Below are 24,989 nucleotides of genomic sequence, written 5' to 3'. Positions count from 1 at the left end.
CATCAGACAGTTTTAGTTGCACCAGTACAGATTTTAGTGGCAAAAGAAACGAGAAAGAGGAAATGTTTTGAGATGCCGAACAAGATTCAAATGCCATGGAATGCTGTAAAAGAGGGGTTAGGGATGTTGTCCTTCAGCTGCTGTTAAACACAGTGAGTGCAGCCCAGAGCTGGCCTAGAAAATGCAGTGAGTGATACTGAGGATGTTATCTGATTGTTTTTTGCCCTCATAGCCTGGTGGCAAAAGGCCTTTTTACCCTTCTTTACCAGAGGAGTTTGAACCTTCATAGCCTGCTCCTATTCCAGCTGGCTATCAAATAGCTTTGGTGGAAAATGCACCATTCCTGCTGCCAGGGACCCTCTGAGGAGCACAGGTGAAACTAATTCCCTCCACAGAGGGTCTTGGCAGCACATCCCATAAGCCGGATGCCTCACATCCTCAAAGGGCTGTTGTAGAAGGTAGCCCATGCTACAGTGGCTCCCTGCTTAACATGAGACTTATTAAAATGTATCTTTTCAGACACATCACTTTCCTACTACACAACATTTAGACGTCTGTACCTCATCAGAGTTTGGGATGTGCTCTGGGGGCTGACACATGCCCTGCAGGCTCAGGCTGGTTTCTGTATCTCCCTTTTGAACCTCCCTGGCCATGGCAAGGTGTTGGGCCTGGCACAGCAGGTGTCAGTCTTGGCTATGGCTATTGTCATGCTGGCAGAACAGCTCCCTGCAGCCTCCTGGGCCATATCTGTTCAGGGCCAATGACCAACCACACCAGTGAATTGCTAGCCTTCTCCTATTGTGGGTTTGGTCCAAATCACCTAACAGTCTCAACACCTGTGAAGGGCTCAGAAGACAGCAAGGGCAATGGACCATTCCTGGTTAGAAATCGGCATAGAGATATTCACACTTTTTTGGTAGTAAGAGTTCAGCTGTAGGGATGTGATATGTGCTTTGCCAGCTGGCTTCCCAGCCAAAGAACAGTCCTTGGCACATCGTATCTATTAACAAAATGAGGAGGCACTTTTGCAGACTGTTGGTTCAGAGGAATAAAAGAGTACACCCAGAAATCTTTTCTGTTTGTTTGCTTGCTTTTAGCTGAAAAGCTCTGCTGTTCGGCAGAGTTCAGTTAGCATGTAGGCAAGAGCAGAGAGAGAAGGGGATAAACAGCAAGCAATGAAGCTGAAAAAATGCATGTAAGTAGTCCTGAGGATCAATTGCAACCACTCAGTCCTGTGTCCACTGACAGACAGAAATATTCATCCCAAATTCTTAATCGTGTTCCAAAACAAGCAGTGAAACTGTTCCCCCTACCACAGATTCATACTATTTCTAAGAAGCATCTTCATTTATCTTCCCTTCCTGACACTCAGAGGTGGACATCACCAGCTGTCTCCAAGTCAGGAGAGGTTAGCAAGAAGTGCGGGGGATCCAAAAGGGAAAACACTTAATCCTTTTCTTGGAAGAAAAAAAACAACCAGCAGTCTTATTGTGTGTGCAAGCTAATTCTGTTGTACTCTGGAGACAATTCCTGCTGTAGTATAATACAATAGTTACGAGTTAAAAATCATTGCAAACTTACTCAAAGTTACAAAACAGTGAATGTGAGAAGCAGACCTGATTTGGAACAGCCAAATGCTCATACAACATGCTCATCCACTGGGAGCTGTGGGCTGAACGCATAGGGCTGGAGGCCTTTACAATCCTTCTCAGTGCCGTGTTGCTGCCTTCAGGCTTCCATAAGCCCTGCTTGGCTGGTGCTGTAATTGAAGACTCTGGGACTACTGTGATTAATCTAGCTAAATGCAGGAGCTGTTGGCATGTAGAAGTCTTGTGCTGTGTGATAATGAGACCAGGTAGCCACCTGGTACTTGCTGCTGCTCTAAGAGGGCCCAGGTCTCAATGTCCCTATATCACATCAGTGTGGATGTTTGGCACACTGCTTGGCACCCCAAAAGGGATACACATGCAGGCAGCTGCATGAAGCTCTAGATGTCTGCAGTGTAGGAGACTCCATCTGAGCAGGTCTGTTCACTTAGGTGGTGCCATCATTGAGACCTGAACGGAGACATCAAACCCTGTTATCCTATGACTGCGACACAGTTACCTAATGATACCACATCTGAGGTGGCCTCAGGTTTGCTAGACAGCCATAAAGGACTGGATGATGGCCAAAGGTCTACACAGGCCTTGCATGGACTTTTGGAGCAGCACGTAGAGGCCTCATAGGGTGCCAATGAACACCTCAAAGGTATAACATTTTTGCTTCCAAGTAGACCAGGATCCACCTCTGCTGTGGCAGTGCTTAGTCACATCACCATACCTGGTGTAATCGGGTTATCTAGATTTATCCGTGATAGAGGCTGCTGCCCCTAGAAGGGGAAATGAACAAAAACAACGGCAGCAATCTAAGGAAAAGAACTTATTTTACTAAATACGAGACACAATATGATACAATATAACTACAACTACTATATCAAACAAGGCAGAGAAAAAGAAAGAGAGAAAAAAGAGTCCCGGAGAACCGGGGGCCTACTGCAATCTCTAGGCGACAGGCTGGAACGTTGCTGATAGAGCGAGACAGCAGGGATGGAGCGCTCCAAAGCGATAGACAGGGCGAAAAGAGGGGCGTTCCAGCCTGGGAGCGAGATTATATGTGTGTCCTCCTCCTCTGGTGATTCATCTCTGGCCGCGTTGTCCCCTGGGATATGTAGTTTCCTCCAAGAGCTGAGTACTCGGGATGCTGCCATTCCACAGATCTGGAGCATGAACCTTCCACACTTCCGCATACCCTCTGTTACACTTCCACATACCCTCTATTACACTTCCACATACCCTCTGTTACACTTCCACATACCCTCTATTACACTTCCACATACCCTCTATTACACTTCCACATACCCTCTGTTACACTTCCACATACCCTGTTACACTTCCACATACCCTCTATTACGCTTCCGCATACCCTCTGTTACACTTCCACATACCCTCTATTACACTTTCTTATACCACCAAAACAGTTCATACCGCACATGATGTCATGATGTAGAATATTGACAGCACAAAACCATGACATTCCACCCCTTATTCTACATTATTACATCATGGTTACACAGATACATGGAATTACTGACTGCACTCCCCCAGCATCAGTTTGCCCTGTGGTACACACTGAACATCCCCATCCTTCTGCATCACCCACCAAGTGCACCCAGGTCCCTGGGCAAAAACAGTTCCACGGACAGGTTTGCCATTTCCAGAGGCTGGAAGGACCCAAACAGCTTTTCCCAACATGCTCTTCACATGCACAACAGGGACTTTATCTCCTTCTATGGTGTGTAGGGGACTAGATTGGCTAGGACCATCGCGATTGACAGATCCTCTAGTATTGACCAACCAAGTGGCTTCTGCCAGGTGCTTCTCCCAGTGCTTAAATGTTCCACCACCCATTGCTTTCAACATCGTTTTTAATAACCCATTATATCGTTCAATTTTACCAGAGGCTGGTGCATGGTAGGGAATATGATAAATCCATTCAATGCCGTGCTCTTTAGCCCAAGTATTTATAAGTGAATTTTTGAAATGTGTCCCATTATCAGATTCAATTCTTTCTGGGGTGCCATGCCGCCACAGGACTTGTTTCTCAAGACCCAATATGGTGTTTCGAGCGGTGGCATGGGGTACTGGATATGTTTCAAGCCACCCAGTGGTTGCCTCTACCATGGTAAGCACATAGCATTTACCACTGCGAGATCGTGGCAAGGTGATATAATCAACCTGCCACGCCTCCCCATATTTATACTTCTGCCATCGCCCTTCCTCCCAGAGAGGTTTCATCCTCTTGGCTTGTTTAATTATAGCACACGTTTCACAATCATGAATAATTTGCGCAATAGTGTCCATAGTTAAGTCCACCCCTCGGTCTCTGGCCCACTTATATGTTGCGTCTCTTCCTTGATGGCCCGAGGTCTCATGGGCCCATCGAGCTAGAAATAGTTCGCCCTTATTCTGCCAGTCCAAGTCAATTTGAGCCACCTCAATTCTGGCTGCTTGATCTACTTGGTGGTTATTTTGTTGTTCCTCTGTTGCTCGACTCTTGGGCACGTGGGCATCTACATGACGCACCTTTAGGGCCATATTCTTTGTTCGGGCAGCGATGTCCTTCCATAGTTCAGCGGCCCAAACAGGTTTACCCTTCCGCTGCCAGTTGTTTTGTTCCCATTGCTGTAGCCATCCCCATAAGGCATTGGCCACCATCCATGAGTCAGTATAGAGGTAAAGCACTGGCCATCTCTCCCGCTCAGCAATGTCTAGGGCCAGCTGGACAGCCTTTACCTCTGCGAATTGGCTCGATTCTCCTCTTCCTTCTGTGGCCTCTGCAACTTGTCGTGTAGGGCTCCACACAGCAGCCTTCCATCTGCGATGTTTCCCAACAAGGCGGCACGATCCATCAGTGAACAGGGCAAAATTCTTTTCGTTTTCTTTACAAAAGCAAGATAGTAATGCTCAGAGTGAGCAGCTAGCTCAGACTGTTGACAGTTCGTCTGGAATTTCAAGGTCACGCTCTCAGTGAGCAGCTATGAAAAAATAACACTCCTGTAACAAAGCTTTTAGAGAGCAAAAAGAGAGTTGTTGTGGAAGCTAAAAAAGCAGCAGATCTAATCGAATCAGATTGCCCGCATTCTCCACCAAGATAATGTAATCGGGTTATCTAGATTTATCCGTGATAGAGGCTGCTGCCCCTAGAAGGGGAAATGAACAAAAACAACGGCAGCAATCTAAGGAAAAGAACTTATTTTACTAAATACGAGACACAATATGATACAATATAACTACAACTACTATATCAAACAAGGCAGAGAAAAAGAAAGAGAGAAAAAAGAGTCCCGGAGAACCGGGGGCCTACTGCAATCTCTAGGCGACAGGCTGGAACGTTGCTGATAGAGCGAGACAGCAGGGATGGAGCGCTCCAAAGCGATAGACAGGGCGAAAAGAGGGGCGTTCCAGCCTGGGAGCGAGATTATATGTGTGTCCTCCTCCTCTGGTGATTCATCTCTGGCCGCGTTGTCCCCTGGGATATGTAGTTTCCTCCAAGAGCTGAGTACTCGGGATGCTGCCATTCCACAGATCTGGAGCATGAACCTTCCACACTTCCGCATACCCTCTGTTACACTTCCACATACCCTCTATTACACTTCCACATACCCTCTGTTACACTTCCACATACCCTCTATTACACTTCCACATACCCTCTATTACACTTCCACATACCCTCTGTTACACTTCCACATACCCTGTTACACTTCCACATACCCTCTATTACGCTTCCGCATACCCTCTGTTACACTTCCACATACCCTCTATTACACTTTCTTATACCACCAAAACAGTTCATACCGCACATGATGTCATGATGTAGAATATTGACAGCACAAAACCATGACACCTGGGTAGATCAGGTATGGTTAGTTTAGTGGGCAAATAAAAAGAGACAACAACAGGAAGGCATTTTGACAAAGCTGTAATCAGCAGTTCTTTCGTTTACTGTGGCATGTGATAACAACATCACTCAGTCCTTACTGGAACAACAGCCAGTCTTAGCCAGAGGGCTGCCAACTGGTCAGGTAAATGATTAGCTGTGTGGGGACTGGAGGTGATGACAGCGGTACGGTTGTGCCAGCCATGCCTGCCAAAGAACTCATTACAGAAGCACTGCCGGGCAGACGTGTGGAAACGATGGATGCAGTTTGAGGGTGAGAGAAGCAGCAACTAACAAAAAAACCCCAAACCAGAAACCAAAGCACACTAAGCCCAACAACTGTGTTTGGAGCTGATCTAACCAGCAGGTCTTTGGGTATTACCTCCACCGCCTCCTGGATAATAGTGGTGCATAAGCGCCCTTCCTGCCTCAAAATCCCTTCTCTCACTAAGTCACGCTGTGGTAGAAATGCAAGACTTTCCCCCTCTGTGGGAGTTTACAGTCCCCTGAGTCCTACAGAGAGGCTATTTGGGTACCATGGCATGGGGACTGATAGCCCTGGGTAGCTCTGAGGTGCCACCAGCCAAGTATCAGCCTTGATATCTCTATCTAGATGATGGATAACATTTTTTTTTGCATGGTAAGTACTCAAGACAGCACCGTTTTCTCGCTTGGATTTTTTCATTTCCCTTGAAATAACAGATCCGTGATTACTATTTTTGTTTAAATTCCAGGCACTTTAGGCCTGAACCTGAAGGGAGCTGAGCACAACTCTTCTGATGAAGCCCATGGACTGGCATGCGTTGGCATGTGAGGGGAGGAGTGAAATCCTGACCCTCTTGAGACAAAATGGCAAAACTTGGCTTAAAGTAGTAGTAGGATTGTATCCAAAACTTTAGTCCCTGGATGCATCCTTATGTTTGAACAAACCCTGGTCGTTACTCAGCATGGGCTGTTTTCCTAAGGTCATTTGTCACCCCTCTTTCCAGCCAAAGCCCCATTAACACTGAGAGAGCTGAAAAAGCTACAGGGAGACACATGCCTAACTGTGAATTTTTAGTGTAAGAGAAGTCTGCATTTGGCATAGCAATAAGACCCTTTAGTTAAGCAAGTATTACGACTCTGAGATAAATTTAATGTCAGTGATGCCTGAAGACTAGCAGCTCCATAGAACTTAATCAGCCAGTTGGGTGCCGGGCTTCACCCAGGAAACATGCAGAAATTCCTGTTGTGTTCTGTTGTTTAGCTGTATGCACAATGTCTATTAAAAATGACTTGGGTTACAGATGGAATCTGTCTTCTTTCACTATAAACTGTATTTGCTACCCTTAAGCAGGTGTTTGGAGCGTTATGCTGCGACGCAAATTAACCATGGGGCGTACTGGATAATACTTTTATGACAACTCAGAGCTACAAAACGGGGTCATAATTGTTTATTGAAGAAAATATTTTTCTTTGTCTACATACAGCCTGCCAGCAATTTTCCAGGAACATCATCTACTGACATTTCTTTATCAGAAGAAACTCAGCCTCCATCTCAGTCCAGCTCCAGCTACGGTCTTCCCCCCAATGCTCCACCCCTCTATGCACCAACTTACTTCTTGCCTGGAGAAAAGCCTCCACCATATGCACCGTAGGACCGAGTATTTATTTTAGGTAGTTAGCAGGCATTGTTTTTCAGAAACCTTTGGAAGCCCTGTGCTGTGCAGGCACTAGAACTCTCCAAGGAACCCACTACAGAGTGTGTTACAACCACTCTGCTTTTAGGCACATCTCACTAAGCGGAGCAGAAACCTGGAAGTGTCAGGGCAAGCTCATCAGCAGCGGGGTTACAGCTCACCACCCAGTCTGCCCGCGGTCAAATGCAGTATTGCTTTCTGTAGTAGAAAGTACTACACAAGTTCTTTCCTCCATATACTGCAGAGTGGTTTTTCTTCAAGAGGAGAATTGAAGCAAACAACTCTGGATACGTGCTCTGCTGTCATAAACCAGCATAGAAGGGTTTTAGTCTGTGTTGTCTGAATGAGCATTCCGGAGCCCTACAAGTTAATCGCTTTGGGTAAGAAGAGCCTACGTGTTTGTTTGCTTCTGGTATTTATTTAAGAACCTTTTTGGTGAAAGTATTGTACCAATAAAAAAAAGTGTGTCGATTATTTTCCAATAAAACTGACTGTGTATATTTATGCTGTATCTCAGGCTGTTATATTTACGAAGACAGAAGAAAGAACAGAGGGAAACACACTCTACTGAATAGTTCCCTCAGTTTCAAGCAGAAAGGTGAATTTTACTGGATTTGTTTTTATCTGTCCCTTGTGCCAATCTAATCTGCACAGTAAAATGCTATGGCAGTGTGCTGAAAATGCCATTTCCAGACAGATACTTAATCTGCACTTTAGCGTTGGAATTGATTCCTTCCTAGTGAAAAGAGGATCATAACCAGAACCCCAGTTCTTAATTTTTAAGCTTCTCAAGTGCTGGTCCTGTAATTCTGCAGCCACTGAAAGAGAGCTGATGAAAGGTCGGAATTCCCTCATATGTTTTCCTGTTGTACAAAACTGAAAACCCTTCGACAAGGCAAAGCAGCAATACTTGCAACAGTGTCACTGATGGGAACAAAGTCGTTTGTACCCTGTCACGAAATCACTGAATTGTAGGGGTCGGAAGGGACTTCTGGATATCATCAAGAAGTCCAACCCCACTGCTAAAGCAGGTTCCCTATTGCAGGTTGCAAATGAAAGTGCCCACACCTGTCCTGAATATCTCCAGAGAAGGAGACTCAGCAGTCCTTCTGGGCAATGCGTTCCTGTGCTCGCTGTCATAGGGAAAAGCTTCTCCTTATGTTCACTTGGAACTTCCCATGTTCCAGTTTTTTCCCCATTGCCCCTTGTCCTGTCGCTGGGCAACAAAAAGAGTCTGGCACTCTTGACTCCCACCCATCAGATACTTGTAAGTGTTGATAAGATCCCCTCAGCCTTCTCTTCCCCAGGCTGAACAGTCCCAGGTGTCTCAGCCTTACTTCATTAGGGAGATGCTCCAGACCCTTAATGATCTCTGTTGCCCTCCACTGGGCTCTCTCTAGCAGTTCCCTGTCCTTGAACTGGGGAGCCCAAACTGGACACAGTACTGCAGATGTTGCCTCACCATGGTAGAGGGGGAGGATCACCTCCCTCAACCTGCTGGCCACATATTTTGTAGTACACATCCCAGGATCCCAATGGTCTTCTTGGCCACCAGGGCACACTGCTGGCTCATGGCCAGCCTGTTGATCACCAAGACACCCAAGTCCTTCACCGGAGATTTCTTTTCCAGCAGGTCAGCCCCCAACCAGTACTGATGCATGCAGTTATTCCTCCCCAGGTGTAGGACTCTACACTTGCTCTTGTTGAACTTCTTACAGTTCCTTTCCACCCAACTCTGCAGCCTGTCCTGGTCTTACTGAACAGCAGCACAGCCTTCTGGTGTCCCCCTCACTGTGCTTACATGATCATAAGTTGAGATCCTTCAGCACACGGGTTACTTATTTTGTGGCAGACGTGGCTACTATAGCATGAAAACCCATCAGATGCCTGCATCCCACCACTGTATTTTGCTTCTGAAAGAGGGATGATGCTGCCGCTTGCTCTGTAGATCTTACTGTCTAGACAGCAGTGAATCTATAGAAATTTCCTGAATGCCGAAGAGCAGAGTGGGGAAAGGAAGGTATTTCTCACTTGACTTTAAAGCAGCTGCTTCATATTATGGAAATATAAAGAAACACTATATAAACAAAACCAGCCTACTTGACAGTTTCCTATGAAAGGAAGTGACACCATCAGTCCAGCTGAAAATAGAGCAAAGAATGATCATCCTTTTGCATCATACTTTCCACCTTTCATGAACTTCTGTTAATTCATGTGCTCTACCTCTTATGTTTTTTACTAAAACCGGTATTAATATGCATAAAATCAGAGGTTAAATTATATGGCTCATAAAAGCCATGTTTTTCTCCTTTACATTTCTTTTCTGATACATGAAGTTTTAGACAAGCAATGCTAAGGTCAGTGACAAGGTGCCTACTGCTGGCGAGGTCGGGGATCTGAATCCAATTAAGAGAAACACAAGTCAATACGGAGACCGCTATTTTTCTCCTGAGTAAAAATCTAACGCATCCAAAATGCCCCTTTTTTGTGCGAATGCATATTGGGAAGAACACAACCACCTCAATCACGCACTGAGTGGAACACGAGTGGACTTGCACCACCTGCATTTGCTTCTGAACTTTTGGACTCAAAACCCAGAACAGACCCTTTCCTTCTGAGTTGAGCAGCTAGATACTGAACAGTATTTCTCTTGGGTTGAAGCACAGTGATTGAAGAGGAATAAAGGAATGTTTATTATTATTATCTTTTCCCTCTTTTCAACAGTACACAGAAGCAGCTGCCTTTTCCTCCAGTATTACAGTATTAAAGCAGTCAAGCTTGAAACAGAAGTTCCCCTCCCCCACCCCCTTTCTGTAATTCTCCAGACTCTTCCTTTCTCTTCGAAAGCACATTTTGGGTTGGGGGTTGTTGTGATCTCTGCAAAGTATCTTCACATACACACACAGATATGCACAGCCCTGGAGATATTTTTAGCTCTGAATTAGACTGCTTTTAGTAGATGGAATTACAGTCTCTTTCACAGAGTATTAAGCCTGAGACTGCAGACTAGCACAGTGTACCGCAGGATTCATGTTTCCAGTATCTGGCCTCATAAATAGTACCACTTACATTAACACAAAGGTCAGGAGTATTGGTGATTCACTTGTGCCACATGTTATTTTCTTGGGAAACACGACGAAAAAATATACCAGAAAAAAAAGAAAGAAAATTAAGGTAGACATAAGACTTGGTTGCTAACACACTTCTCTTCAAAGAACAAAGTAACACGGTTTGTTTCATCTTCTAAGTTTGTTTTCATTAGAGCTCCTCCAAGTTGAAAGAGTAGGAGACGCATTCTGGTGAATAACCAGGAAAAAGAAACAGAAAACAAACCACCGCAGTGAGGAAGTGCTACTTACCACGGTACCTTCAGGATTCCCTGCTCTCCCTGGAATCACAGACAGATGTTTCTTAGCTTCTCCATCACATCTCCAGCTGATGCAGAATCATTGACTGTAGCAGAAAGCTGCTCTTGGGAATAAGTTGCTTTCTCTTGCTTAGCAACAAAAAACAAAAGCACAGGACTACTTCTGCGTTTTACTATCCATGTAGAGTCTGCCAGCAAGCCTGCACGTTATTGCTATCTTACTTAGCAATTATCCTTTCAGACTGGCATCTGGTCATACCTGAGCATAAAAAGGCCTTCTGACAAGTCTTTTCCTAAGCGCAAAAGAGTAGGCTGGCTGAAAGTGATAAGCTCTCGTCTTTGCTGCCATACTGCATCATTGCTGCTTCACTCGGCCATGATATGGAGCTATGATGTCATGTACTTTCCACTGTTAAATAAAGCAGAACACCAGGAAAATTTTGGGATAGTCTTGCCCCTCCATCCTTTCCTCTGGGGATGTTGTATCTCCACAACTTGGTCACAGATGTTGTCACATGCAGATTATTAGACTAATCCGCAATATCTGGGTCACCTTAGCCTCCCAGTATTTGGATTTCCACCACAGCATCTCTCTCACTGTCTCAGTTGTTTACTCTAACCTGATGGACGACAAGGACCAAATAAAGCAAGGTTTGAGCATCTTGAGGCAGGGGAAGCAAAGCCTGCCCCAACTGCACAACGTCAGCTTAACAGTTAAATGCACTTTGTGGTGCTACAGCTTCTCCTGAGCAAACCACAGGCATATTCTCACTGCACTGCAATTTGGCCTGGCGAGCTCTCACAATCACAAGCCTCTGTTCTCCCATTATGCTCACGGTGAAAGAGCCAACCTAAAAATCAAGCAGCAAAAAAATGTCATCACCACATAATATTCCCAGTCCTTGACACCTCATCATTAGCTTCAGTGGTTACTGACACAAAAGCCATATGGCTTTCAGCTTATGGAGCCTTTCCTTCTGTTTCCTGCTGACCCAGTTTTGTTTCCCATTCTCTGCTGACCAGAATTTTTCTAAAGGTCACAATTGAGTCTTCTATCTGCAGTACCAGAGACTGCAGCAATAACAATAGCAGCAACCATTTGCTCTCCAGCCCATGGAATATCAACATAAGCACGTAAACCCCAGCCTACAAACAAAACCAAAATGAAACAGAAACGCTCACCAGTTTCATCTTCACATCAAGAATATCCTCAGATCCCACTGCCAAAGAGCAGAATACAGAATAACCGGAGTACAGGTAAATTAAGAACTTGTATGTAAATATTTTATTCTTTCATATTTTGCAGATCAGAAAGCGGTGTCGGTAATAAAAATAATACAGAATTATTATTGTTCTTCCCGTCCACACTCATATATTACCAGGTTTTCCGAATTACCGATAAAACTGTCTCTTACAGTCTAAACATAACATTCACTTTAAGTATATTCTGTACTTTTGCCTTGTTTAATATTATTCTTCTGGACTATTTACAAATATATTACAACCTCTAGACCTCGAAGCAAAGGAGTATTTCAATAATCAATCTGACGTAAGGATCAGTAGCTCCTACATAACTTCAGTGTTTAAGAGAAACTATACACGCAGTGCGGTAGGTCTGAATAATTTATATCTTAAAAACAAAAAAACAAAAACAAACCAAAAACAAGGGAAAAAAAAAACAAAACAAAAGCATTGAAAGTTTGTGAGTACAAAACTTCCGCATTGCAGTGGTACCTATGGACCTGCCTCAACGGGAGGGCAAGAGTGGGATGTGATGTCGCTGTGCTTGTACAGCGCCTCATCCAAGTCCAGCGCCTTGCCCTTCAGCTTCACCGTCATGCAGCCGTGGTAGGATGCTGTGACCGGAGTGGTGGTGACATTAACATCTGTGCCAAAGGAGAAAGAGGCATCTGTGAGGGCATCTTCTGCAAAAACACCCATCATAACTACACTCAGAGAGCTGTACTCATACAAAGAAGTGGACACCTGTCTTATAGTACCTCACATGAATTTAAACTAAATTTTGAGTCGGAAGAATCTGTCAGGGTGTGCTTAATGTCTTCAACGCTCATCAGAGGAGTCATTGAGATTGCTGTCCTGTATAGCAGAGCTTAAGGACAGCAGGGCCTTTCAAATGGATTTGTAAGATACAATCAGGAGTAATTATGAAGAAGATTTTCTTTGTGTTACAGTCACAAATCTGGTCAATGTTTCTGTTATGAATAGAAATGGATCTGTTTGAAATGTGGTCCTGTAAAGAGCAACAAGTCTTGTTTAAAGGCCCGTTCAGCTGGTCGGTACGCACACTGCCTGGACAAACACCTACACATCATATAACTTACATCATTTAGGGCTCATCAGAATTGAAAATACCACAGAAGAGAGAATAAATGCCTCTATGTTCCTTCTTTAGCTATTTCTTCTGTATCTACAGTGTTACCTGTACTTAGTATGGGATGTCATACATATCTTGACCCAGGATTCTTCATTGCAAACAGACCAAAGAGATTAAGCGTGAGCACTGCACTTTGTTTTTGTTTTTGTTTTTTTACCACTGGGTAATGAATCAGGAAAAAAAAACAATGTCAAGTTATCAAACTCTGAATGAGCCAAACTCACTTCGGTCTGACCATTTGATGCAGTTATTTAACCCAGACTGATGAATCCAACCGCGGTGCTGGAATGTTTGTTCATTTGGCAAAGTGACAAGGTTTCTCGGTGTGAATGCTGGGTTCCACTCAATGGCCAAAGCAGACCAGAGGCAGGAATTCCTGCACCTCAGTAGAACCAAGCAAAAAGGGAAAGCATCTACATCCACAGAAGCCAGATGGGTCCGAGAGCAATAGCTATGACAGATCCCACTTAGCTCTAGGCAATGAAATCTGTGCTTCATCCAGTTAGTCTGAGCTAACAACAGAGAACTCGGAGCAGCTACAGAACAGGACTGGGTTTGTGTACTAGAGGGTGACCTGAAGTCAAGCAGGTTCCATCTCTTGCTTGTACAGTGGCTGGCTCACAGTGCACCGTGGTGCTCTGGAAAAAGTCATATCTGGGGACTGAGGACTGATAAACCAGTCCAGCCAGAAAAAGAGGCAACATCCTGACTCAGCCAAAATTCATGACTCAGGTGAAAGTTTGATCTTTCAGGTTTAGAGCAGAAGAGTAAACTGACCTGTGATAAGAAGATGAGTTGCTGGAAAGCCAGCAAAATGTGATAGCCCCTTGGTTGTGCCTCAAGAACCCTCTGCTGGGAGGAAATATGCAAATTGTGGACTGCTGTGCTCAGCTTGAAGAGGCCAGGGGGAATCACCACGCTTCCCAAGCTTCAGTCAGACAATGTCAGGCTACTCATGACCACTGGAAAGAGTCATTTTATCAGAGAACTTTTATATCAGGAGCCCACACAGACCTGGGAGTCAGCCATGAGATTAGATTTTAGAGATAAAACAGCAGAAAACTTCAACACATATGTTTGAGAAGCTGGGAAGCACAGAACGAGGCTCCTGTTTCAATGAGCTGAGACAGTTTTCCTGACTGCCAGCTCATCAAGGTGAGGTGAGGTCTGAATACCCTGCTAGGAAACTGGCTGCTCACCTGGCAATCCTCCCACGTATGTCTTCACTGCTGACTGCAAAGAGCTCTCCAAGATGGACAGGCTGTCTTCTAACTCAGAGGTGCTTAATTCACTCTCTCCTTCCATCCCATCTACCCTCAGGGATAACTGGTCTTTCTTGAGTAGGATGTCCACAGAGTGTTCCTTCTTATCGCAGAGATTTAGTGCCAGTCTGGACACAACTGTGTCCTCCACGGCCAAGATGACAAACTAGACATTAAGGGAAAGAAGAGTTAAAAGGCAGTGAGCTGAATTAAATCTAGTCACACTTACGGCCTGGAGTGACACCTAAACTTGTCTGCTTTGTGATTATTACTGAAGAGCTCCAGAGAATGGAAATTCTTCACTTATGACGCTGAACAGCTTTTATGTCAGAAAATTCTAACAAAATATGCTGGCATTTGAGAGACCAGCTCCATCTTTTACTTAGTCTACATTTGCTAAGAGTTCACGAGAACGGTATAACACAGATCCTTAAGGGGCGGGACTTCAGCACTCCAGCCTCAGACCACATTCTGAACTGGCAAGTGCAAACAAGCAGGCATAACTTGACAGCTGTTTTGTGACAGTGACTACCAGCTCCCCGAAACAGCAAGGAGTCTTCTGTAGAAAAACGCTTAGTCTTTACCTGTTGTTTCAGTTTCTTTGTGGAGTGATAGTCGATCAAAGACAGTGATAGAGGGACAGATGCTTCTTCTGTAACCAGAGCAAACATCACACCGGTATCTGTTGCTGGCTGAATTACAGCATTTACTTCTATTTTCCAACTTGTTTTGGTTTCATTTCCAGAGGAAGGCTGCACTACAGGAAGAAAAATAAAACAACGTAGCAAGACAGACATAAGAATAACAGGTGAAATGGTAAAATGTGCAGTTAATGTTGGGAGAAGAGAACGGAGGGATGAGCACTGTAATCGGGTTATCTAGATTTATCCGTGATAGAGGCTGCTGCCCCTAGAAGGGGAGAAATGAACAAAAACAACGGCAGCAATCTAAGGAAAGAAATTATTTTACTAAATACGAGACACAATATGATACAATATAACTACAACTACTATATCAAACAAGGCAGAGAAAAAAGAAAGAGAGAAAAAGAGTCCCGGAGAACCGGGGGCCTACTGCAATCTCTAGGCGACAGGCTGGAACGTTGCTGATAGAGCGAGACGGCAGGGATGGAGCGCTCCAAAGCGAAAGACAGGGCGAAAAGAGGGACGTTCCAGCCTGGGAGCGAGATTATATGTGTGTCCTCCTCCTCTGGTGATTCATCTCTGGCCGCGTTGTCCCCTGGGATATGTAGTTTCCTCCAAGGGCTGAGTACTCGGGATGCTGCCATTCCACAGATCTGGAGCATGAACCTTCCACACTTCCGCATACCCTCTGTTACACTTCCACATACCCTCTATTACACTTCCACATACCCTCTGTTACACTTCCACATACCACCAAAACAGTTCATACCGCACATGATGTCATGATGTAGAATATTGACAGCACAAAACCATGACATTCCACCCCTTATTCTACATTATTACATCATGGTTACACAGATACATGGAATTACTGACTGCACTCCCCCAGCATCAATTTGCCCTGTGGTACACACTGAACATCCCCATCCTTCTGCATCACCCACCAGGTGCACCCAGGTCCCTGGGCAAAAACAGTTCCACGGACAGGTTTGCCATTTCCAGAGGCTGGAAGGACCCAAACAGCTTTTCCCAACATACTCTTCACATGCACAACAGGGACTTTATCTCCTTCTATGGTGTGTAGGGGACTAGATCGGCTAGGACCATCGCGATTGACAGATCCTCTAGTATTGACCAACCAAGTGGCTTCTGCCAGGTGCTTCTCCCAGTGCTTAAATGTTCCACCACCCATTGCTTTCAACATCGTTTTTAATAACCCATTATATCGTTCAATTTTACCAGAGGCTGGTGCATGGTAGGGAATATGATAAATCCATTCAATGCCGTGCTCTTTAGCCCAAGTATTTATAAGTGAATTTTTGAAATGTGTCCCATTATCAGATTCAATTCTTTCTGGGGTGCCATGCCGCCACAGGACTTGTTTCTCAAGACCCAATATGGTGTTTCGAGCGGTGGCATGGGGTACTGGATATGTTTCAAGCCACCCAGTGGTTGCCTCTACCATGGTAAGCACATAGCATTTACCACTGCGAGATCGTGGCAAGGTGATATAATCAACCTGCCACGCCTCCCCATATTTATACTTCTGCCATCGCCCTTCCTCCCAGAGAGGTTTCATCCTCTTGGCTTGTTTGATTATAGCACACGTTTCACAATCATGAATAATTTGCGCAATAGTGTCCATAGTTAAGTCCACCCCTCGGTCTCTGGCCCACTTATATGTTGCGTCTCTTCCTTGATGGCCCGAGGTCTCATGGGCCCATCGAGCTAGAAATAGTTCGCCCTTATTCTGCCAGTCCAAGTCAATTTGAGCCACCTCAATTCTGGCTGCTTGATCTACTTGGTGGTTATTTTGTTGTTCCTCTGTTGCTCGACTCTTGGGCACGTGGGCATCTACATGACGCACCTTTAGGGCCATATTCTTTGTTCGGGCAGCGATGTCCTTCCATAGTTCAGCGGCCCAAACAGGTTTACCCTTCCGCTGCCAGTTGTTTCGTTCCCATTGCTGCAGCCATCCCCATAAGGCATTGGCCACCATCCATGAGTCAGTATAGAGGTAAAGCACTGGCCATCTCTCCCGCTCAGCAATGTCTAGGGCCAGCTGGACAGCCTTTACCTCTGCGAATTGGCTCGATTCTCCTCTTCCTTCTGTGGCCTCTGCAACTTGTCGTGTAGGGCTCCACACAGCAGCCTTCCATCTGCGATGTTTCCCAACAAGGCGGCACGATCCATCAGTGAACAGGGCAAAATTCTTTTCGTTTTCCGGAAGTTCATTGTATGGTGGGGCCTCTTTGGCGCGTGACACCTCTTCTGCTGGTGATGTTCCAAACCTTTTACCTTCAGGCCAGTCCATGATCACCTCTAAAATTCCTGGACGATTGAGGTTCCCCATTCTTGCTCGATGTGTAATCAAGGTAATCCACTTGCTCCAGGTGACATCGGTAGCATGATGGGTGGAAGGAACCTCCCCTTTGAACATCCAGTTCAGCACTGGCAGTCGAGGTGCCAGGAGGAGTTGTGTTTCAGTTCCAACTACTTCGGAAGCAGCCCGAACCCCCTCATATGCGGCTAAGATCTCCTTCTCAGTTGGAGTGTAGCACTCTTCAGACCCCTTATATGCTCGACTCCAAAATCCCAGGGGTCGGCCTCGGGTCTCTCCTGAGGCTCTTTGCCACAAACTCCAAGTGGGACCTTTCTCTCCAGCAGCAGTGTAGAGGATGTTCTTTACATCCTGTCCCGTCCGTACTGGCCCCAAGGCCACGGCACGGGCTATCTCTTGTTTTATCTGCTCAAAAGCCTGCTGCTGCTCAGGGCCCCATGTGAAATTGTTCTTTTTCCGCGTTACGTGATAAAGGGGGCTTACAATGAGGCTGTAGTTTGGAACGTGCATCCTCCAAAAGCCCACCACACCCAGGAAAGACTGTGTCTCTTTCTTGTTAGTTGGTGGAGACATGGCAGTGATTTTGTCGATCACATCTGCTGGGATGTGACGACGTCCATCCTGCCACTTGATACCTAGGAACTGAATTTCCTGGGCAGGCCCTTTTACTTTGCTTCGCTTAATAGCAAAGCCGGCTTGTAGAAGAATGTGAATTATTTGCTTTCCTTTTGTAAAAACTTCCTCTGCTGTATTGCCCCACACAATAATGTCATCAATATACTGCAGGTGTTCGGGAGCACCACCTTGTTCCAGCACAGTTTGGACCAGTCCATGGCAAATGGTTGGACTGTGTTTCCACCCCTGGGGCAAACGGTTCCAAGTATACTGAATACCCCTCCAGGTGAAGGCAAACTGTGGCCTACATTCTGCAGCCAAAGGAATGGAGAAGAAGGCATTAGCAATGTCAATGGTGGCATACCATTTGGCTGCTTTTGACTCCAGCTCGTATTGGAGTTCCAACATGTCTGGCACAGCAGCACTCAGTGGAGGTGTTACCTCATTCAGGCCACGGTAGTCTACAGTTAGCCTCCATTCTCCACTGGCTTTACGCACTGGCCATATGGGGCTGTTAAAAGGGGAATGAGTTCTACTGATCACTCCCTGATTCTCCAGCTGACGAATCAAATCATGAATGGGGAGCAAGGAATCCCTGTTAGTGCGGTACTGCCGTCTATGTACTGTCTTTATAGCAATTGGTACTTGCTGTTCTTTCACTCGTAGCAGCCCCACAACAGACGGGTCCTCTGACAGGCCAGGCAAAACAGACAGCTGCTTAATATTGTCTGTATCTACAGCAGCTATTCCAAAGGCCCATCGATAGCCCTTAGGATCCTTGAAATGCCCCCTTTTGAGGTAATCAATACCCAGTATACATGGAGCCCCTGGACCAGTCACAATAGGATGTTTCTGCCAGTCTTTACCAGTGAGACTTATTTCGGCTTCTAACACAGTCAACTCTTGAGAGCCCCCAGTCACTCCAGAAATATGGATTGGTTCTGTCCCTTCATGACTGGAGGGCATTAGAGTGCACTGTGCGCCAGTATCCACCAGTGCCTTATATTCCTGTGGTTCCGATGTGTCAGGCCATCGAATCCACACAGTCCAATAAATTCTATTATCCCTGTCCCTCCCCTGACTGAGGGTAGGGCCCCTCTATTGGTTACCTGTGATAACCGGAGCAGCTCTACTGGTGGTTGGTCTATTCTGTAGTTCTCTCACCCGTGCTCGCAGTACAGAAGTAGGCTGGTTATGCCACTTCCTCATGTCCTCTCCACAGTCACGTAGGTAGCGCCACATGGAGACACGTGGTGGAATTGTACTGTTATTCCTTGCTCGAGCTGGGAAGCGTGTGCGTCTAATTGCCGAGACTTCTGATCTTACAGGTGAGGAGTAGTGTTCATCACCTTTAATTAGTTTGATCAGTTCCTTTAATAGACTTCCTTGATCGTTCTGATCTTCATTGGACACTGCTGATACCTGTATGGGTTTGTCACGATTGGTCAATGGAAATAGTTTCTCGTGCATCTCATCCAGCCGGTCTTTTACTTGTGAGATGGCAGAAATAGTGGCGGTGTACAGTGGGGACAACTGATGTTCGAAGTATTGAAGTGTCCTAATCAGTTCACTAACTTCGGGCCTTCTGTTGTGGTCCACATATTCTTTACACGTTGTTGCCAGTGATGACGCGTATTTCTCTGGTGCTGTACTTGTAAGTTTCTGCCATATGTCAGGATCGGTCTTCACATTCTCAGGATCACGTTCGTTTAAATTCGCAGGGTTGTACAACAGTTCCACCATGGCCATTTCCCTCAGATACTGGATACCACTTTGGATTGTATCCCATTTAATAACGTTAAGCTTCAAAGCTGCCTTGTAGGGGTGCCTTACTTTCACAGCTGCTAAGAGTCGCTCCCAGAGGGTGGCATCTTCATCTGAACATCTGCTAATTTCTCTGTCGATAGCTGTGTCTCCGGAAATGTTTCCTAGCTGGCGTGCCTCATTACCATCTAGTGACAGGCTGTGGGCCCCGTTGTCCCAGCAGCGAAGCAACCAGGCAAGGATACCTTCGTTTTGACGCCGTATGAACTCCTTTCTTGAGCCTTGGATCTCAGTCAGCTTTAGAGGTCGACGATAAACAATTTCCTCCTCATCAGCCTCTTCTTCACGCCTCTTAGTCTTTCTTTTTGCCTTTCTCGGTGCCGATCCAGACGAGGTACCTTCTTCTGCTTCCTCTTCTTCTGCTCCTCCTTCTCTTCGTTCTAGACGCGTGGACACCCGTCTCCATTTCTTGCCTTCCACAGGGGCAACTGATATTGCTACTGATGCCTCCCGTGACTGATTAGAGTCGACCTGGATATTATCTTTGTTGGTCTGAATCTCAGATCGGAAACTCTCTCTCTCCAGAATAGTATTATACAGAGCACGGTATGCGTAAGCCAAACCCCAAATAATGTTTACCTCCTTAGATTTCTGACCCAAGTACTCACTTAATTTCTCAGGGTCCCTCAGGTGTTCAATAGTGAAATCCCACGACACTGCGGGTCCCCACGCTTCTAAGATCTTTCCTAAACCTTTCCATATTCCCTGCCAGTCAGCATTCTCTGGTTTTGGAGGAGACTTCTGCATAGAACGAATGTATAGGAATACATATACATTCACTGATATTGATAACATGAACATGAGTATGAGACCAAGAATTAATATTACCTCGGCTGTTGAAAAGCGTACGACAATCTGAGAGTACAGCCTGTACACTGGATTGAACATCGTGGTGTCTGTTAAATTAGCTATTCCATCTGGAATGTATGTGCCGACAATTAAATTATACCACACTGCGTATAAGTACCAGGCAGGTGTCTCCATCACGGTTCTTATTAGGTTATATAGATACAGAATTCCGCAAAAAGAAAGCACGTATGGACAATATGTTGAGAGGATCATGATTGCTTTCAATCCCCTAAACAGAGCGACTGGAATGAAGAGTGGGTTCATAGCTGATAGAAGCTAGCAGGCCCTGTGAAAGTCAGAGCTAACTAGCTGTGCTCTGAGAGAGCAAGAAATCTCTTTGTTTTCTTTACAAAAGCAAGATAGTAATGCTCAGAGTGAGCAGCTAGCTCAGACTGTTGACAGTTCGTCTGGAATTTCAAGGTCACGCTCTCAGTGAGCAGCTATGAAAAAATAACACTCCTGTAACAAAGCTTTTAGAGAGCAAAAAGAGAGTTGTTCTGGAAGCTAAAAAAGCAGCAGATCTAATCGAATCAGATTGCCCGCATTCTCCACCAAGATAATGTAATCGGGTTATCTAGATTTATCCGTGATAGAGGCTGCTGCCCCTAGAAGGGGAGAAATGAACAAAAACAACGGCAGCAATCTAAGGAAAGAAATTATTTTACTAAATACGAGACACAATATGATACAATATAACTACAACTACTATATCAAACAAGGCAGAGAAAAAAGAAAGAGAGAAAAAGAGTCCCGGAGAACCGGGGGCCTACTGCAATCTCTAGGCGACAGGCTGGAACGTTGCTGATAGAGCGAGACGGCAGGGATGGAGCGCTCCAAAGCGAAAGACAGGGCGAAAAGAGGGACGTTCCAGCCTGGGAGCGAGATTATATGTGTGTCCTCCTCCTCTGGTGATTCATCTCTGGCCGCGTTGTCCCCTGGGATATGTAGTTTCCTCCAAGGGCTGAGTACTCGGGATGCTGCCATTCCACAGATCTGGAGCATGAACCTTCCACACTTCCGCATACCCTCTGTTACACTTCCACATACCCTCTATTACACTTCCACATACCCTCTGTTACACTTCCACATACCACCAAAACAGTTCATACCGCACATGATGTCATGATGTAGAATATTGACAGCACAAAACCATGACAAGCACATGGATGGACTGCTACGCTTCTTGCCAAAGCACCTGAACATACAATCAGAGGAGAAACTGGCATCTGTTTCCTTGTTTTACTTTCTGCAATCTACTGCTTTTCAGAATGCCAAAGGACAAAGTTCAGTTTTTTATCACAAAGGGAGATTCAAATTCCCACGGCTGTCAAGCCATGACATTCAGAGAACTGCTGCGAGGCACGGCACCCAGTCCTGACATTGTTCTTGACTGTCAAAATATCACTGAGTCATCTAAATCTGACATACGCTTCTATAGAAGCCTGTTTTAAACTGAAAGAGAACACTACGGTGATCACCAACTAATCACCTCCTGATCATCACCCTGTCAGAATTGTGTGATGTTGTATCTCACCTGTTCAACTTGGAATTAAAATTGCTGGCACCTTCCTTACTGACCCAGTGCCCTTGTAATTCAAAAACTGATTCTGGCTATGAAGGCCACAGCCTCTGCAGCCTCCCCACATGTATTAGCTATGCTGGATAATCATATTTTGCAATAAATATAAATGTAAATAATCTCCTCAATAAAAGAAGAGTAGGTGAAAAAAGGACATAAAAATGAGGGTGCTGAGGACTTGTCTGTGTGAAATACTCTCATCTACACTTTGTCCATGTGTTGTAGCATTTGAATCTGTATGGTAAATAGACTGCTAAACAGGCCAGGCTGGGTAAGGTCCTGGGCAGCTTGATCTATCTGTGGTGTCCCCATTCAATGTAGTGGAGTTGGACTAGATGGCCTTCAGAGGTCCCTTCCAACTCTAAGGATTCTACGATTCTGTGACAGACAGCTGACACGACAACTTGTAGTTCTCCTCATCCAGGAGAATGCACAGGGCTGGAGGCATCTTCTCTTGACAGAGGGACTGTGAAGCTCCCAGTGTTGCAACTGAGCTGGAGTTAGCTGAGGTGTGAAATGCACTGGAGCCACAAAGAGAGAACCCAACTTGTGCTGGCCATGTCCTTACTAACTAGCCATGACAACTATGCCTTCCTTTGCTGTGAATCACAAGTTTAGCCACTTTCTCGCCATCCTCAGCTGCCAGTCTCTTCTGCATTAATCAACACTGGCTAGGCATACCTACAGAATTATAACTGTTTATTAACCACATTTGTTTAATGGCAGGACAACAGTCAGAAAAAAACAACAAAAGTACTTACTGTAAGTAAGATTAAATATGGCAAAACCTCGGCCAGGATAGAAGGACCCTCGTCCTGCTACAGAAAAGCACTGCATCCTTTCATTCATCTTTATGGTCTCTTGGATAGTGCTGTCCTCCCCGTTCAGCCAGTTCCATGCCCGCAAACAGCCATCCAGCCGAGGGTTTATCTAGGAAGAAAATCACTATCTCACACCTTAAACTACTGTTGAGTGAAGAATAGCTATTTCAGGCACAGAGGATATTATGATATCAAATAGGATAAATCACTTTGACATGCCAAAAACATGGAAACCAACTGGTGGCAAGCCCGATCCTGCAATCTGAAGGAAATATATGGTCAGTACTCCCTATGGAACTGCTCTGGGCTCAGCTTGTTTCTTCAGGACTGAAGGGAGCTGACTAGGGCAACCACTGATTTGGTCGTAATAATTCTGTTGCTTCTACATGCTGCACATCATCGCTGCATTTCATTCTAAAGCTTTATAGCTAGAGCTTTGTGACTCCCATAATTCTGCATTGCGAGCAGTGGAGACTAAATGGAAGGGAAAATAAATCCTGTGTGTCACTGCACACATCATGTTGGACTCAGTCATGGCAGAAGCTGTGTTCTGGCTCTAGGGAGAGGTGGCTGTGCATGCTACTCTGCACACCTTGTTCCTTCCAGCTTCTTGTGCAGTTATCCTGGACCCAACTCCAGCAATAAAACACATGATAGTATGTAAAGAGAAGGCTCCCTGCAAAGTGCCTCAACCAGCACCATTCTCCCCAGTTAACTGAAGCAGAGAGAATTAAGTGTCCGAGCCAGGATAAAAACCTTTTAAGAGTTTTTGGCTCTTAATCAATATCCAGGCCACACCCCTGGCTCAGTGCTTCAGAGAAGCACTGGCCCTGAATGACTCCATGAGAGGAACAGAACCCTGCCTCAGCTGCTGTGCTGCCTGTCCCTGAGCCACCAGCTTGTCACCTCATTTAAAAATAAGGAGATGCCAATCTGGGTTTCAAGGTGCCAGCTCTGTGTGTGGTGGACATACAAGACAGCCCGAGCAGCAGCTATTTCAGACATGCAGCATCATCTAATCTCATCCACAGAGTGCCCTAACTTTCATTCGTATGCTCTAACTACTTGAATTAGGAAGAGATGAAGAAAAACAGGCTCCTGTTTTCCCTTGGGTCCTACAGCACCAAAGGGCTATGCCATGTGCTTCAGTCCTGTGGTATCCTAATTCTGCAGTCCTGGAGTGGGATATATCTCACCCAACCTCACCAACAGTCTCAGCTTTGCTCCTGGCTTCAGCTCTCTCTATACTCAGTGGAGAGAAATCTGTATCCAGAAGGTGATAATGCTGCCTGTTTCAGGGCAGGCTGAACTGCTTTCAGAAGGGCTCCGCATTACCCCAACAGAAATCAATGAAATCAAGCCCTTCAGACCTACAAAGCAACAGAAGTGATCATGCTGTTCTTACCGGCACAATAAGGTCCTTTGTTTTGAAGGGAATGCCTCCTACTGTCAGGTTCAGCTGATACAGGCCTCTGTCTAGGGTAAACAGGTCCCCTGAGACAGCTATTTTCATAACTGCATCCCTGTTGACCTTTACAACCAAACTTCTCTCGAGTTCTTCAACAGAGATCTGAAGAAGTAAAATTGTAAACAGAAAATGTCAGTACGAAATGAGCTGTAGCCTCAATTAGAAGACAGACACCGCAAGCAAAATCCCCAGGATGCAGAAATATTGTGTGTCTCCAGAACTCTTGGTTTACCTGCTAAGTTGTTTTCCACCTTAAGCAATCTGGAGTTCCACTAATGGCAATGACAGCCCAGAAGAGCATAACAACTAACTGAATGGATCAACTACATGACATCTGTAGGCTGCTCTAAGCAAAATTTAAATGCAGCAATGTGTTATTAGTGAGAAACTTCTCACTCTGACAGCTTGAGAAAGCAAAAGCCAGAAAGACAGACAAGAAGGTGCCTTTTGTCGGCCCAGTGAAGGAAACAGAAGCCTTCCAGCCACACTAAGTGTAGTTGTAGAGTGCTGACCCCCCAAAAAAAAGAATAACTGAATATGTCACATTTGAGAAGGTCATAAAAAATGTGCAATAGGCACATTTTCTTCCAGAAGGTCTCTGCAAGTTATATCTCCACATCTCCAAAAAGCTGCTTTTAGGAACAGCCTATCCTCACTGAAATTTCAA

General features: G+C 45.4%; 2 protein-coding genes across 5 annotated transcripts in view; one reads left to right on the top strand and one right to left on the bottom strand.

The window, feature by feature from the left end:
• TMEM255B (transmembrane protein 255B) overlaps positions 1–7,667 on the top strand; it is a 66,023-nt gene extending 58,356 nt beyond the window's left edge. Inside the window, exons 9-10 of one of the 4 annotated variants that reach the window (XM_072352543.1) lie at positions 6,948–7,134; positions 7,246–7,490. In XM_072352543.1, coding sequence (XP_072208644.1) covers positions 6,948–7,115 — 168 coding nt within the window. In that variant the 3' untranslated portion in view covers positions 7,116–7,134; positions 7,246–7,490. Of the gene's footprint in view, positions 1–6,212; positions 6,763–6,947 lie in introns of those variants that run through there. The other 3 variants (XM_072352533.1, XM_072352551.1, XM_072352561.1) reach the window with 3 other exon arrangements.
• A 4,110-nt stretch (positions 7,668–11,777) lies between these two features.
• Positions 11,778–24,989, bottom strand: part of GAS6 (growth arrest specific 6) — a 41,993-nt gene continuing 28,781 nt past the window's right edge. The window contains exons 11-15 of the mRNA XM_072340191.1: positions 24,260–24,424; positions 22,795–22,963; positions 14,766–14,938; positions 14,119–14,347; positions 11,778–12,410 (exon numbers count right to left, since the gene is read on the bottom strand). Coding sequence (XP_072196292.1) covers positions 12,259–12,410; positions 14,119–14,347; positions 14,766–14,938; positions 22,795–22,963; positions 24,260–24,424 — 888 coding nt within the window. The 3' untranslated portion in view covers positions 11,778–12,258. The remainder of the gene's footprint in view (positions 12,411–14,118; positions 14,348–14,765; positions 14,939–22,794; positions 22,964–24,259; positions 24,425–24,989) is intronic.

This window comes from Excalfactoria chinensis, chromosome 1, assembly GCF_039878825.1.
Source record: "Excalfactoria chinensis isolate bCotChi1 chromosome 1, bCotChi1.hap2, whole genome shotgun sequence".
In the NCBI taxonomy this organism is placed as follows: domain Eukaryota; kingdom Metazoa; phylum Chordata; class Aves; order Galliformes; family Phasianidae; genus Excalfactoria; species Excalfactoria chinensis.
This window is presented reverse-complemented; position numbering and strand designations above follow the sequence as displayed.